The sequence below is a fragment of the Pollachius pollachius genome, assembly GCF_949987615.1.
Source record: "Pollachius pollachius genome assembly, chromosome: 9".
NCBI classification, from domain to species: Eukaryota; Metazoa; Chordata; class Actinopteri; order Gadiformes; family Gadidae; genus Pollachius; species Pollachius pollachius.
The window spans coordinates 261,883-277,500 of NC_136942.1; the positions used below are offsets into that span (position 1 = coordinate 261,883).

The 15,618-nt window shown below is 53.5% G+C and overlaps 1 protein-coding gene across 2 annotated transcripts in view; it reads left to right on the forward strand.

The window, feature by feature from the left end:
* cttnbp2 (cortactin binding protein 2) overlaps positions 1-15,618 on the forward strand; it is a 49,266-nt gene that overhangs the window by 20,967 nt on the left and 12,681 nt on the right. For both annotated transcript variants that reach the window (XM_079743342.1, XM_079743343.1), the window contains exons 3-12: positions 942-1,172; positions 5,145-6,552; positions 9,006-9,365; positions 10,539-10,638; positions 11,458-11,608; positions 12,425-12,625; positions 13,206-13,323; positions 13,675-13,947; positions 14,477-14,572; positions 15,357-15,436. In XM_079743342.1, coding sequence (XP_079599468.1) covers positions 942-1,172; positions 5,145-6,552; positions 9,006-9,365; positions 10,539-10,638; positions 11,458-11,608; positions 12,425-12,625; positions 13,206-13,323; positions 13,675-13,947; positions 14,477-14,572; positions 15,357-15,436 — 3,018 coding nt within the window. The remainder of the gene's footprint in view (positions 1-941; positions 1,173-5,144; positions 6,553-9,005; positions 9,366-10,538; positions 10,639-11,457; positions 11,609-12,424; positions 12,626-13,205; positions 13,324-13,674; positions 13,948-14,476; positions 14,573-15,356; positions 15,437-15,618) is intronic.

Below are 15,618 nucleotides of genomic sequence, written 5' to 3' on the forward strand. Positions count from 1 at the left end.
TAGTTTAGTGTGCGGTGCTTGTGTAGTTTGGTCACTCTTCTATTTTTGTGTGTGTGTGTGTGTGTGTGTGTGTGTGTGTGTGTGTGTGTGTGTGTGAGAACTATTTCCTTTTTTGGCAACGTAGCTCCTTGTGTTTTACTCTCTCTGCCCCCTCCCCCCCTTCCATCCCATAATACTGCCACTTTCTTATTAAGCCCCCCCTCCATGTAATGACTTACCCCCCCCTGTTTGTGAACACACTCCTTCATGTCAGCGCAGGACTAAAGACATCTACCAAAATAGTTGTCCATGTCACATTTGTGTGCACCTGCCTTTGTTTATGTATTTAAAGACACGTGTGTGTGTGTGTGTCACACAATCTGCACAATGCATTGTACGCATCTCAATATGTGTGGATTCAGGGACAAGGAAGCCCTCAGCATTGAGATATTGAGATTGGATAACACAGCTTAGCAGTCAGTCAGATGTGCTAGGCTAACCATGGCTTGCATGTGCTAGACTAACCATGGCTTGCATGTGCTAGGCTAACCATGGCTTGCTTATGCTAGGCTAACCATGGCTTGCTTATGCTAGGCTAACCATGGCTTGCATACGCTAGGCTAACCATGGCTTGCATGGCTGGTCTGACCAAGGCTTCTTCATCTTGGCTACTGAAGGCAGTGTACCACAGATGAAATAAAATGGCTTCCAGCACACGCCCAACGTCTTGCTAACATGATGAATCCCACCCCTGCGACGATTCGGTTGCGTGTGATGTTGTCCCACCCCTGGCGGCGCCAGGTCTCCACTGGTTGGGTCTCTGAGGCAGGGCACTATGACATTGATTCTGGACCTGGGCGTTTTATTTCTTTCTTTATTTCTTCCCTATGGCATCGAACTGAGTGACAACACGGGAAGTAATTGGATTCTCTCCCCCCCCCCCCACCATCCTTACTTCACAGGCGCGGAGGAAGGAAGTGTTCCTCCAGGAGCGCTACGGACAGTACAGCCTGACGGACCCCTTCCTCGCGCTGCAGAGGGACTTTGAGGGCCGGGCCCCGGGGCCAGACAAGGACCGGCGGCCCCTGGGGGCCAGCCCGGTGTCGGTGCTGGAGGCGGTCATGGCCCACTGCAGGAAGATGCAGGAGCGCATGTCGGCCCAGCTGGCCGCCGCCGAGACCCGGCAGAAGAGGGTAAGAAAGAACCAGAGAGAGTGTGTGTGTGTGTGTGTGTGTGTGGGAGTGTGCATATAAAGGCTAAGTACGAAGGCCAACGTAAATCCCCCCCTTTAAATTGCGTCGCCAAAATCCATGTTTTTCATTGCAGACGGTCAAGGCTTCCGTTCAAATGTGACAATTGTTTCAATTTTGATCTCCTTGATAAAGGTTGTATCAGCGACGCTAGGCCAAAACATAAATGATAACATTCATCTGATCGTTCCTCTCGATCCGCCAGCTGCCTGCCCCGTAAGTAGGCCGTCAAAAAAACACGTCTCTGTAGGCAGCCTGTGCTCCGAGATCGCACCCAAAATCAAATGGTACTACCAACCAATCAAAACCAAAATAAATAGTATTCCAACCAATCACCGACAAGGGGCGGGTGTTGTGGGGTTTTGTGCTGCGTTCATGATAGTTCTTACTGGATGCACGAAACACGGAAGGGGGGGCTGAGCTGGCTGTTTGTTTGGGATCTCGCTTCAATACCAACAGAAGTGACGTCACCCAACACCCCTGTTACTACCTTTAACACACAATTTGCCTCTCATAGTCAACCAACATAGTTGTTGCGAACCTCTGTTCTGTAACACCAGCTTGATTAACCGGTTCATCCCAGTCCTGTTTGATACAACCAAAAGTATCCCACTGTCATCCTCGTGTGTGTGTGTGTGTGTGTGTGTGTGTGTGTGTGTGTGTTTTTGTGAGAGATTCAGAGATAGCTTCATTGGTGCTCTGGACGCTGGCTAGAAGCTACCAACTGACAGACACGTTGTTTGGTTGGCCCCAATATCAGTTTGTAAGGGAGCTAATGGCAGCACAGAAAACACCATCAAGTAAACAATTTCACACGATTCCCTTGTTTACTATGTAGCAAACAAACAGAATTTCCAAACAATTTAATTTCGCCTCTTGTTACCATGGCAACCTATTTTGAACCAAAGTCTAATCTAATCTTATAATTGTTTCATATCGTTGGCTCTAATATGTTTCCACATCCAAGAGATTTGACCTCGTTCTCTCTTGTTCTCAGTACCAAAACAGAAAGGAAGATCAGGTTTGTGTCCCACTGGACCGACCCACTGATTACCGCTCGGGAAATCGGGGACCACAACATATAGCTTCACCTTCATGTTCGCTAGAAACAAGCGTTGGAGAAAATACAATCCAGCTCTGCTATTGGTGTCTGCCTCGGCCCCAGACACAGCTAATTTGTGTTTTAAAAGTTGATAAATTCTCCTCGTCGCTCTGGAAGCAGACATCGGTCCTGCTTCCATGGTGACCGCCGCTCTCTGTCAGCTGCCACCAGCTCTCGTTGAATATGAACGGCTGCTTTTGCTGCACATGAATGTTTTGCTGTGACCGCACAGTGAGGGTCTTTGAATCCGGCTGACGCCCCCTGCTGAGGCCTGACGGATGTTTCACTGTTCCATAGTCTCATTGCAGGGCAGGGATGTTAAAAAGACAGTGTCATCAACGTAGAGTTTCCAATGAGAGATGGCCTCTGACAAACCCTACATCTACTCGGCCAGGTGCATTGGTGCCACAGCTGGTGGGCTTTTTAGGATGTAAATAATGTGTATTAGTGTGTCAGGATTATGGGACCCTGGTTATTCATGCAGCCAGATGTCCATTTCTTTCTCCCTCTCCCTCCCTCCCTCCTTTGCTCTCTCCCATCTCTGTCTCTCAAAATATGCCAAATGCGATGTCTGAAACACATCAGAAAGTTGATCTGTGAGCTAGAGGCTGATTGTGTGGAGGGGTCTCTGACTACAGCCCTGTGCCTCGATGTATCTGGTACATCAACATTCTGTTGGTCTTGGCTGAAGATCTTTATTAACTGCCACTGATTTGTTACCTGCCACTTTCTTTCACCTGACCAAGATGGTCCAATCAGGACATTGAAAGAAGAAGTATTCAGCAGCGATCTGACCACCAACTCCCACCACCATCTTCATCAACTGATCCCTAGAATGCACAACGATTCTGCTGTTGTCATGGCGACAGGCCATCGCATTGCAAAATGGTTTACAGAACCGCTTTGCCTAATGACCTATCACACACACACACACACACACACACACACACACACACACACACACACACACACACACACACACACACACACACACACACACGGGAGGTATGGTTTGGGGTTTCATCAGTAAACACATGGCTACGTTTTGGTATGGGAGCGAATACACATGCCAGCCAGGGCAAAAAGAATCTCTGCGCTAATTTTAACCGTAAAGCTGCTCGCCCACACTCACCTCCTTTCACTCTCGAACACATCCGGGAGAGCCCCGGTTCTGGTGCTACCCCGAGAACCACTGTGGTCATGTGTTTGGACCTCCAGGGGGGGGTGGTCCGCTGCAGGCCGGCTACTGAGGCCGTGGGGAGACACACTCCTTCAGCCAGCTGTAGTCTATTAGCTTCAGAACCCTGTGGAAAGCAATGGATCCGCAGAGCTAGCTGCTGGTGGTGGTGGTGGAGGTGGTGGTGGTGGTGGTGGTGGTGGTGTGTGTTCGACCATGTTGTTGAGCCATTGTCGAGCTCTTCCTCGCCTCCCCAGGGATCCTAGAGGCCCTGGGTGGTAGTCCTTGGGTTAGGGTTAGGGTTAGGGTTAGGCTAACCCTAACCCTGGGTGGTAGTCCTTGCCTGCAGGTGGCATCGTTCTTCTTCTGCTTTGGAGTTGGTGACCCTGGTGGATCAGTTAGGGTTAGGGCAGTAAAACATTGTGGTGACAAAAGAGGCTCATGCCTCTGTCCCTGTGTCCCTCTGTCCCTGTGTCCCTGTGTCCCTGTGTCCCTCTGTCCCTCTGTCCCTGTGTCCAAGGCCTTTCTGGGTTGATCATCAGGCATCCCTGACTTGATTCAGCAGCTCCTCTATGGTAGCAGAACCCCTCTTATGCTTTGTGTTATACCCAGCTGAGGAGGCCCTTATTCACAGTCCCTGCTACTGCCTGGTGACCTACAGCAGGCTGTTGGCCAATGGCTTACTGTCCACCTGGCAGGCTAGCAAGGGGCTGATGTTTGGAGAGACTTGCCAGTTGCCGGACCAGAAACGGTCTCCCATGTAGCTCAGTTGTCCCCAAAAGTGTTTCTTATTTAGCGGGTGTGATCAGGATATAGGTCAGCTCTGTTGAAAACCCAGGCCCAGATTTAGGCCTCGTTATCAGAGTGTTTTAGCCATGCCGAGCTAACAATAGTCTCAGTGCTCCAGATTTAGACACTGGAGCTACGATGAGTCAATGAAATTCAACCGCATAAAGACAGCAAGCCCTGTGAATAGACGGCCGCAGTTTCCCAATCCCTGTAACAACCCAAACTCTGCCATATGCAGCAATCTATTCTTATAACCGCATGAATATCATTTTTAATTAGTACAAAGGCTGAGGAAGAATGATGATTTGTTATTCGGAAATGTCCAAATCTCTTCAACTGGGTGGAATATCTCAGAGCAGTTAATGGGAAACACACGATGAACCACATTTACAATCCAATAAAGGTTACAGAATGTCCAATACGGACATGCAGCGTCAGGCACTGCACGGCCCGCTGGGACAGAGCTGAGAAGGAATGCTGTCTTCTTTTCTCAATTAAGCCCAAGAGAACCTCTCTCTTTTTTTTTTATACAGACGTTCTCTTTGTATATTTCTCAGAGGATTCGATTGTTTAGCCGGTTAAAGCAACTGAAATTAAAACAAGAATTTGTAATTGGCATGTTTTATCCACATTAGCAAGTGCTCTTTTCTCTCACATTTCCTTTTTGCACGTTTTTCTCGTGTGTGTGTGTGTGTGTGTGTGTGTGTGTGTGTGCGCGCACGCGCGGCACAGATTCTCAAGCAATTTAATGAGGAAGACGCAAATCTTTTGTTTGGTGCCGTGCGTGTGCGCACGGCGTGCCGCGTCTTTCACGCCTAGCCCTGTCTGACCCGTGTGCCCTCCCCAGCTGGAGATGGAGAAGCAGCAGCTTCAGAGCCTGGAGCTAGACCACCGCAAGCTGACGGCGCAGCTGAAGGACGAGCGGGAGAAGAACAAGCACATGGTCATGATGCTGGTGCGCGAGTGCAAGCAGCTGGCCACGCGCGTGGTGGAGGAGGCACAGCGCTCCGACCAGCTGCAGGCGCGCCTGGACGAGGAGGGCGGGGCCTCGGCGCGGCTGGGGGAGGAGCTGGCGGCCGCGCGGCAGAGCGGCCAGCAGATGGAGGCCAAGATGGAGAAGCAGCTGTCGGAGCTGGACACAGAGCGGGAGCAGCTCCGCGCCCGGCTGGGCCGCGAGGAGACGGAGTGCCTGGGCCTCCGCCGGCAGCTGGAGCAGCTCAGGACTCAGCCACAGGCCGCCGAGCCACAGGCCGCCGAGCCACAGGCCGCCGAGCCACAGGCCGCCGAGCCACAGGCCGCCGAGCCACAGGCCGCCGAGCCACAGGCCGCCGCTACGTTTCCCCCCATGCCGCTCTGCTCTGTCGGCGTGGCGACAGAGCCCATCAGCTCCAGGACTGCGTCCTGCCAGACGGACCCGCCCCCCGCTGAGCCGGAGGGTCCCAAGAAGACCCCCCTCAGCATCCCGGTCAAACCCGGCGCGGGCTGTGGGGGGTACGCGGGCCTCAGCCTGCCCCGGTCGGGGGCACGGGGGATGGTGCACAGCAGCTCGGGGGGGCTGGCCCAGACGGAGAACGGCGCGGAGGGCGCGCTGCCCCACGGCGCGCCCTCCGGTGTGAGCCCCCGTGTGCAGGCCGCTCGCTACAAGTTCCAGGAACAGGACCAAAACGGCAGCGCCTCGCAGAGCCCCCCGTCCCGGGACCTCTCGCCCACCCACCGGGACCACCTGGTGGCCAAGCAGCAGGCGCGCCACACCGTCACGCAGGTCCTCTCGCGCTTCACCAGCCCGCCGGCGGGGGGCGCCGGGCGGGCCGGCCTGCCGCACTCGGCCTCGGAGGGTGGTCCGTTCCCCGGCCGGCTCGGACATCCCATCGGCCTCAAGTCGCCCACCGTGGCGCGCATCGACCGCGGGAACCCGCCCCCCATCCCGCCCAAAAAGCCGGGCCTGTCCCAGACCCCCCCCCCGCCCATCAAAGCGGCGGGGGACAGCGGCCGCTCGCCCGGGGCGGGGCTCAAGCCGGCCACGCCCCAGCTGCCTCCAAAACCCGCCATGGACCTGGCCCCCGCCCTGCCGGCCTCTCAGGTGGGTGCCCTCCCGCCCCCGGCCGCGGGAGGCGGGCCCCGGCGGCAGCCAGCGTCAGCATGTGTAGAGTGTCCCCCCTCCATCGTCTGCCCCCCCGCTGTCAGTAGTCCCTCCATACACCGCCCCCCCTCCTCCAGTAGCGCCCCAGCAGACTGCCCTCTGGCACCAGCATCAGGTAAGGGGGCTCTGTGCTCCCTCCCCCGCCTCCCCTCAGCTCACTCTTTCTTCCGTTCAGCTCTCTTCCCAAGGTCCTATTGTAGCCTAGCAACGGTGTAGCATAGCATTGGGTAGCCTAGCATTGGGTAGCATAGCATCAGGTAGCCTAGCATTGGGTAGCCTAGCATTGGGTAGTCTAGCATTGGGTAGCTTAGCATTGGCTAGCCTAGCATCGGGTAGCCTAGCATTGGGTAGCTTAGCAACGGGTAGACATTGGATTTTTTTTCCGGCAAGGTGTTAACACCGCATGGTAATCTTGTCCCAGCACTGGAATGTAGAGCAGAATAGTACACAGATCATTACTGTCGCTCACTGACACGGCCTCCATCGACCTCCGGAGACGAGACCTCTCTCTCCCTCTCCCTCTCTGTCTCTCTGTCTCTGTCTCTCTCTCTCTCTCTCCCTCTCCCTCTCCCTCTCCCTCTCTGTCTCTGTCTCTGTCTCTCTCTCTCTCCCTCTCCCTCTCCCTCTCTGTCTCTCTCTGTCTCTGTCTCTCTCTCTCTCTCTCCCTCTCCCTCTCCCTCTCTGTCTCTCTCTGTCTCTGTCACTCTCTCTCTCTCCCTCTCCCTCTCCCTCTCTGTCTCTCTCTGTCTCTGTCTCTCTCTGTCTCTCGCTCTCTCTGTCTCTGTCTCTCTCTGTCTCTCTCTGTCTCTCTCTGTCTCTCTCTATCTATCTCTCTCTGTCTTTCGCTCTCGCTCTCGATCGCCCTCGCTCTGCCCCGTGCTGGCGGCTAATCCCGTCTCTCTCTTGGCGCCGCTGTCAGTTTAGTCATCTCAGCATCCATATATCAACATGCACCTGCACATGTTGGGCAACACGCCGGCCATCACCTCCTCGCTCCCTGGAAGCCCTCCAGATTCTCCACTTCTCTTCTCCTGATTACTTTGGCTGAAAAAGACCCCAACCCCCCATCTTCCGCTGGCAGTCCCCCCTACCTTCTGAAGCTGATGCCAGAGGCTCTCTCTTCCCCTTTCCATTCACACTGTTCAATAGCATGCTGCGCCCCCCCCCTCCCTCTCTGACTTCCCGCACCCTTCCTCTCCATCTTCCATTCACCCTCACCCCCGACCCAGCCGCTCCTGTTTGGCTCGTGGTTGTGGTGTTGTAGAAGCCCAACGGTCACACGTGGATCTTGTGGTGTGCGGTGTGTTGGGATGTCCGTCTCACTGTTGACCGTTAGTTTTTGTTAATTGAGATGATGTTGTGAAAGATGGTAACTCGCACTATTAACTTCTCGGTTGAGTTGATTTGGTCTGCGCCATGGCTGCTTGGTGTCTCGTGGCTAATCCGAATGCCTGTCCACTCCTAAGCACCTTTTCTTTCGACGCACTTTTAAACAGCTCATTTCCAATTAACAAACTAATAGAGGCTACATTGAGGCTACATTGAGCTACATTGAGCTACATTGAGCTAGCTATCTAATCTAATGACTGCATTTGTTTTACTAAACTGTTTTCTTTCACTAATGATCCCACTAGCTGTTAGCTTGGAGAGATTAGAACTGAGAACAAGAACTAGCTCTAACTAGGCTAAAGCTTACTTTCAGGCTTCCATTTCTCTGCTTTTTTTTAACTGTGTTTTGTCTGTTTCATTTGCCATTTCATTGCACATGCTGCAAATGGATTGTATTATCGCATGGATGATGTGTTGATACTAAGGACTGTATAAAGTGTCATGGTTTATTATAAATCTAGATCTCCGCTTTCAAACCAAATGATGCCCCAATTTGCTGCCAATGATACAATCTAAGAAAATATAACTTATTTATATTCATACCAAAATTGTCCCTTATAATGTGCACATTATGTTTACCAATCAATCACCTTCAAATGTATGGAACGGCCAAATGATTGATCCGTACGGACGAGTGTGGACGTCAGGTGTTTGTGTTCTCTCACCTGTCTTCCTCGCCCGCCCGCCCGTCTCTCTCTCTCTCTCTCTCCCTCTCCTCCTCCTCCTCGTCTAACCCCTCCTCCTCCTCCTCCTCCCTCTCCTCCTCCTCCTCCTCCCCCTCCTCCTCCTCCTCCTCCCTCTCCTCCTCCTCCTCCTCCTCCTCCCTCTCCTCCTCCTCCCCCTCCCCCCTCCCCCTCCTCCTCCTCCTCCTCCCCCTCCCTCTCCTCCTCCTCCTCCCTCTTCTCCCTCTCCTCCCCCCCTCCCTCTCCTCCTCCTCCTCCCCCTCCTCCCCCCCTCCTCCTCCTCCTTCTCCTCCTCCTCCTCCCTCTCCTCCTCCTCCTCCTCATCCTCATCCTCTCCTCCTCCTCCTCCTCCTCCTCCTCCTCCCTCCCTCTCCTCCTCCTCCCTCCCTCTCCTCCTCCTCCTCCTCCTCCTCCTCCTCCTCCTCCTCCCTCTCCTCCTCCTCCTCCTCCTCCTCCTCCTCCCTCTCCTCCCCCTCCTCCTCTCCTCCCCCTGCAGGCTGGTGTCCCTCCGTAGCGTCCTGCCGGCGGCGGGCCCCCGGCAGCGGCCCTGCTGACCTGGACAGCCGGAGCCCCGCCCTCCTTCTGCAAGCTGCTTCCCAGGGAAACGTCACTCTATTGTCAATGCTGCTTAACCCCCCCGACCCGACCGAGACCCCCCGACACGACCCCCCCGACGCACACGACCCCTACGACCCCGCCCACCCTGACCACAATGACCCCGCCCCCGGAGCCCCGGAGCCCCAGCCCCGCCCCCCGGAGCCCGAGCCCCGCCCCCCGGAGCCCGAGCCCCGCCCCCGAGCCCCCGCGGCGCCGCAGGACTCCGCCCTCGCTGCTGCCGCCCTCGCTGGACACCCAGGTACCTGCAGGGGGTCTCAGCGTCCTGGTGGGTTTGTTTGATTCATGACTGACCCAGGCTCCCAGTCCTTAAACACACAAGGGTCTGCACACACTCACCGTACTCATTCTGTCTCTGTCTGTCTGTCTGTCTCTGTGTCTGTCTGTCTGTCTCTGTCTCTGTCTGTCTGTCTCTGTGTCTGTATCTGTGTCTGTCTCTGTGTCTGTCTCTGTCTGTCTCTGTCTGTCTGTCTGTCTCTGTATCTGTGTCTCTGTGTCTGTCTCTGCGTCTGTCTCTGTCTGTCTCTGTCTGTCTGTCTGTCTGTCTCTGTGTCTGTCTGTCTGTCTCTGTCTCTGTCTGTCTGTCTCTGTGTCTGTATCTGTGTCTGTCTCTGTGTCTGTCTCTGTCTGTCTGTCTGTCTGTCTGTCTGTCTGTCTGTCTGTCTCTGTGTCTGTCTGTCTGTCTCTGTCTCTGTCTGTCTGTCTCTGTGTCTGTATCTGTGTCTGTCTCTGTGTCTGTCTCTGTCTGTCTGTCTGTCTGTCTGTCTGTCTCTGTGTCTGTCTGTCTGTCTGTCTCTGTATCTGTCTGTTTGTCTGTCTCTGTCTGTCTCTGTCTGTCTGTCTGTCTGTCTCTGTATCTGTGTCTCTGTGTCTGTCTCTGCGTCTGTCTCTGTCTGTCTCTGTCTGTCTGTCTGTCTCTGTGTCTGTCTGTTTCTGTCTCTGTCTCTCTGTCTGTCTCTGTATCTGTCTGTTTGTCTGTCTCTGTCTGTCTCTGTCTGTCTGTCTGTCTGTCTCTGTATCTGTGTCTCTGTGTCTGTCTCTGTGTCTGTCTCTGTCTCTGTCTGTCTCTGTGTCTGTCTGTCTGTCTCTGTATCTGTGTGTCTGTCTCTGTCTGTCTCCTGTCTCTGTGTCTGTCTGTCTCTGTGTCTCTCTGTGTCTGTCTGTCTGTCTCTGTGTCTGTATCTGTCTGTCTCTGTATGTCTGTCTCTGTCTGTCTCCTGCCTCTGTGTCTGTCTGTCTCTGTGTCTCTCTCTGTGTCTGTCTGTCTGTCTCTTTGTCTGTCTCTCTGTGTTTGTCTCTATGTGTCTGTCTCTCTGTCTGTCTCGCTGTCTCTGTCTCTCTCTGTGTCTCTCTCCGTCTCCATCTCCGTCTCCATCTCTGTCCCCGTCCCCGTCCCCGTCTCTGTCCCTCTCAGAGTGTTTACAGCTGCTGCTGCTCTCGGGAGCGTCTGCTGACTTCACAGATGAAAATGGATTCACACCTCTTCACCTCGCCGCTGCACATGGCCACCGCAGGTGAGCTGGGAACACACACACACACACACACACACACACACACACACACACACACACACACACACACACACACACACACACACACACAGAAAGCTGTCATCTCCAGGAATACAAATGTAGTACATATCGTATGATTCTGGTCGGCTTGCTATGGATACTACATTTTATGATTATATTCTATATATGAAACTACTTTGGGATTTAATACTTCATTTATATTAAATATAGAAATCTACTTATGAATGTGATACTTGATATTAAATATAGCCATCTACTTATGAATGTAATACTTGATATTAAATATAGCCATATGATCATATTATAACGGCCACATTCTATTTCACTAAGTAGTCCCCATGTGTATCAGGGTTTCTGTCTCCTGGCCACACTTGCAGGATTGTAATGGCTGCTGTTATGAAAGTGTCGACTGTATTGGGGTGATTTCCCTGAGCTAAAATAAGAAGCGTCTAACTCAGGGCGTCATGTTGGTCAACAGAATGGACTCCCTTTCTGCAGCTGTTCTGGGATGTGCTTACATAAATGCCACACAAAACATCACAGTATTATCATTATTCATTTTTATAACGTGTCAAAGACATGGAGAATTGCTCAATAGAAGATGTCAAGTTATTGGCCTGGTCGTAACTAAAATATCAAGCTTAAAGAGATGCTTATTTTACGTTTTTGGTGAAATGTTGTGCATCACTTCCTGAACTTGTTGCTTGGCTCCTCACTATCAAGGGCAGCTGGAAGGCCGTGTGGGGGAGGGTACCTTGTTGTTGGTGTGTGTTCCCTGACACTCCCCCCCTCTTCCCGTAGCTGTGTAGAGGCTCTGCTTGGTGCCAGGGCCTCAGTGGACCCTGAAGGCCCCCGGGGCCACACCCCCCTCTACCTGGCCAGCCAGGCCGGCAGCCCCGACTGCGTCAGGCTCCTGCTGAGCTGTGGGGCCGACCGCTCCCATACCACCACCGTAAGGGTTAGGGTTAACAAGGTGCACCGGACACACCCAGAGGAATACCAAGGAATGACAGCGCTGTAGGGGGCCCGGGTACACCCAGCCCGTTCTGCCGGCGGTTTACGTCCGCCCTGCAGAAGGGTCTGGAGAGGAGCAATACATTTCTTTCTGCTTTCGATACGCTTTTGCGGGAGCCAATCACCAAGCTGGCTTTTCCCCCTGGCACGCTATTGGCTGGTTTAACACAATGACGACAGGGAAGCGACGGCGAGCAGCCAATTGCGTACAGAGTCGGTTGAACGAGGCCCGTTGATCCCACCTCTGGTGCTGAAGGAAACGACAGCAGCCTCCCCAGACCAGGATCACCCTACGACTGAGCTTGGTCTGGCAGTAGCCAGGCTAGGGGATCGATCTCGTTCATAAATGTTTTTAAAGACATGTTACTTATGTCAGTTCTGGTGCGTGATACAGAAGTCTAATTTTGTAATGCAGAAGTCACAGATACCCGTTCCTCTAATTAAAAGACTGGACTTTAGTTTCAGGGAGGTCCTGTCATCAGCCCTTCTACCAGACATTTTCTAACGGTACATATCATAACACAACTTGAGTTGTTCTAACTCAAAACTATATACACGATACACAATTTTTGGATTACCAAAGAATGGCAGATGTGATGTTTGTCTTTGGGGCTCTTAGGATGGCATCAGCTCACTAATATGTAGTCTTGCTGTATTTCTATGGTTACCATAACGGTCTGGTTGCCATGGTGCCTTGGCACCTAACATGTGGGGAGCCCTTTATTTAGCTGTGTGTGTGTGTGTGTGCGTGCAGGACGGCTGCACCGTACTCCACGCGGCTGTGCACTCTGGCCACGTGGAGACCCTGCGTCTCCTGCTCTGCCGTCCGCTGCCCGGCGAGCCCACGGCCGTGACCTTCGACCCCTGCATTCTGGCGCTCCCCGCTGACCTACTGAACCAGGCGAACGCGGACGGCTGGACCGCGGCGCACAGCGCGGCCTCCAGGGGGCTTAAGGTGAGGGTAGGGCAAGGTGAGGGGCACGGCCCTCACACACTGGGTGGTAACGCAGCCTCTGATTGGTTAGGGCAAGGTGAGGGGCCTCTGATTGGTTACCACGTGATCTGATTGGCATCTTCTGATTGGTTGCTACATAATCTGATTGATTACTACGTGTTCTGATTGGTTACTACATGATCTGATTGGCATCTTCTGATTGGTTACTACATAACCTGATTGGTTACTACGTGTTCTGATTGGTAATTACATGATTTGATTGATTCCTACATGATCTGATTGGTTACTGCGTGTTCTTATTGGTTATGACACGTTCTGATTGGTTACGACATGTTCTGATTGGTTACTACATGTTCGGATTGATTTCTACATGTTCTGATTGGTTACTACATGTTCAGATTGGTTACCACGTGATCTGATTGGTTACCACATGTTCAGATTGGTTACCACGTGATCTGATTGGTTACCACATGTTCTGATTAGCTACTACATGAACTGATTAACTGATTAAATAGTTTCCAGGGAATGGCCCTGAATAAACACTACCTTGGATCAGCAGTGTGTGTGTGTGTGTGTGCAGGAGTGTCTGGAGGTACTGTGTAGCTACACTGAGCAGGACATTGAGAGGAGAGACAAGTGTAACCGGACCATCCACGACGTCGCCACCGACGACTGCAAAGACCTGCTGGAGACCCTCTGTGAGTGGCTCCCCCCGCTGGGAGGGGCTTTTGGTTTGAACGGTTCATGTGAGGATCTATAACCTAGCATTTACATAATTCTTGTTTTAGGAAAAGGGTCAAATATTTAGTAAACTATCAGTCAGGAGTAAGATGATGTTAGCTGGTCGGATGAACAACTCTTTAATGTGTCACTGAATATGTCTAAAGTGAACGCTTGCTGACACCCCGTCTCTTTCCCCTCTCTGAATCTCTCACCTCCATCCGTCTCCACCTGGCCGTCTGGCTCTCTCTCTGTTTATCTCTGACCGTCCATCTGTCTCTACCCGTCCCTGTCTGTCCGTCTGCCTCCGTCTGTCCGTCCCGCTCCAGACTCCTACAGGGTGCTGCTGTGTCTGCAGAGCTCTACAGGCGGTGGCTGTCCCGAGCCCCTCTGTCCCCTGGACGGGCCCCGGGCCCCGGGGTCCCCCAGCGCGGTGGTCTTGGGCCGGCTCCACGTGGACCGGCTCACGTCCTGGGAGCAGCTGGGCCACGCCCTGGGCCACGCCCTCTCCTCCCACCTGGAGCAGGTGTGCTCGGCCGGGCCCGACCCGCAGTACCCCCTGCTGGGCCTGGGGCCCCGGAGCATCTCCTCCGTGCTGATCGGTACGAGGGGCCCCGCTGAGGGAGGGGCCCCATGTGGGTCATGGGTTCTGTCTCCTGGCCACACTGGGGGGGGCGCCTGTGTTGGGGTGACCCCCTGAGCTGGGATAAGAATGGACTCCCTCTCTGCAGCCGTCCTGGGACGCTCTTACATAAACTCCACAAAACATCACCGTACTATCATTATTCATGAGACATGCACGTGGATATTTTATACAGGTGGGGGGGCTTTTCTTTGTGTGTGTGTGTGGAAGGCGGCAGCAGCTCAGGAGATAGCGGGTCGGCTGGTGACCTGAAGGTTAGGGTTCGATCCCGGCTCCTCCTAGAGTGTCGAGGTGACCTTGAGCGAGGCACCTCGCTCTATCTGCAGCCCTGCGTGGCTGACTCCGCCGGCGGTGTGTGAATGTGTGCATGAATGGGTGAATGTCAGGCAATGTTGTTGATCGCTTTAGATAAAAGCGCTATATATATGCAGCCCATTTGGTTGTGTGTGTGTGCACGCTCATGCGTATCTCTGAACGTGTTCTTCCAGGTGACACGGTGTGGATGCCAGGTCAGGATCTATCCCCCTCTCCATGGGACCTGGTCCGAAAGCCTCAAGGCCACCGCATCACCATCCGCCTCAAAGGTACAGACCTGGCAACCGCGCCGCGCAGTCTGACGACGCACTCACGGCCTGGCCTCCCCCATAGCCGCCACTTTTATGGGCTTTGGCCATACATATAAAAAATGGAGGAGGAAATGGGCGTATGCAATATGTGAACCCCACTATTCATTATTTATGGGCCTGAGTGGTGGTCTGTTTCCTGGACGATGTAACGTCTTTACGGTCTTCTGTATTTCCCGGATTCTCAACCGACCATGAATGGGAATCGGGGTCACACCTGTGTCATTCGTGAAGTTCACAAAGGCGCATTGGGGGAGAAAAGGGATTGAAAATCACTGGCAAACTAACGGACAAGCACTTGTGCTGCTATCACATGTGAAACACCTCCCGTGAATGTGTCCCACCTGATCGATGGGACCTGCAGGTGGGATGCCGAGGTCCCAGCTGTATGTTGAGCCTGCCGACAGACCACCAGAGACAGGCCCATCCACAGGCCAGATGTGAAGAGGCTTTGGGTGGGAGACGTCATTCCTATAGGGCTGGGCTGCTGTGTGACTCAGTTGTACAACTATAGGGCTCAGCTGTACTGCTTCCGGTTGGCTGTGTGTGTGTGTGTGTGTGTGTGTGTGTGTGCGTGTGTATAGAGTCTATTTTTTGTGTGAGTGCCTTCTTTGAGCCAATATCCTCTGGCTGTGAGTGTGTGCTCCATAAGTCGATTTTTGTATGCGCCTTCTTTGAACTTATTCCCTCTGGGCTTGTGTGTGCGTGTGTGCGTGCGTGCGTGCGTGCGTGGGCACGATGACAGGCCTGTCGGAGATGTGTCTGGATGAGCTGGCTCTGGAGTCCCTTCTACCGCTGCCTCTGCTCAACAACTACATCAGACTGGTAGGCTCCCACAGCCACACACGCACGCACGCACGCACGCACACACACACAAGCAGAGCCTCTGCTCAACAACTATATCCGACTGGTAGGTGAGCCCGCTGCCACACAAACACACACAGACGGACACGGGCACACACACACCCACAGAGGCACACACACACACCCACAGGGGCACACACACA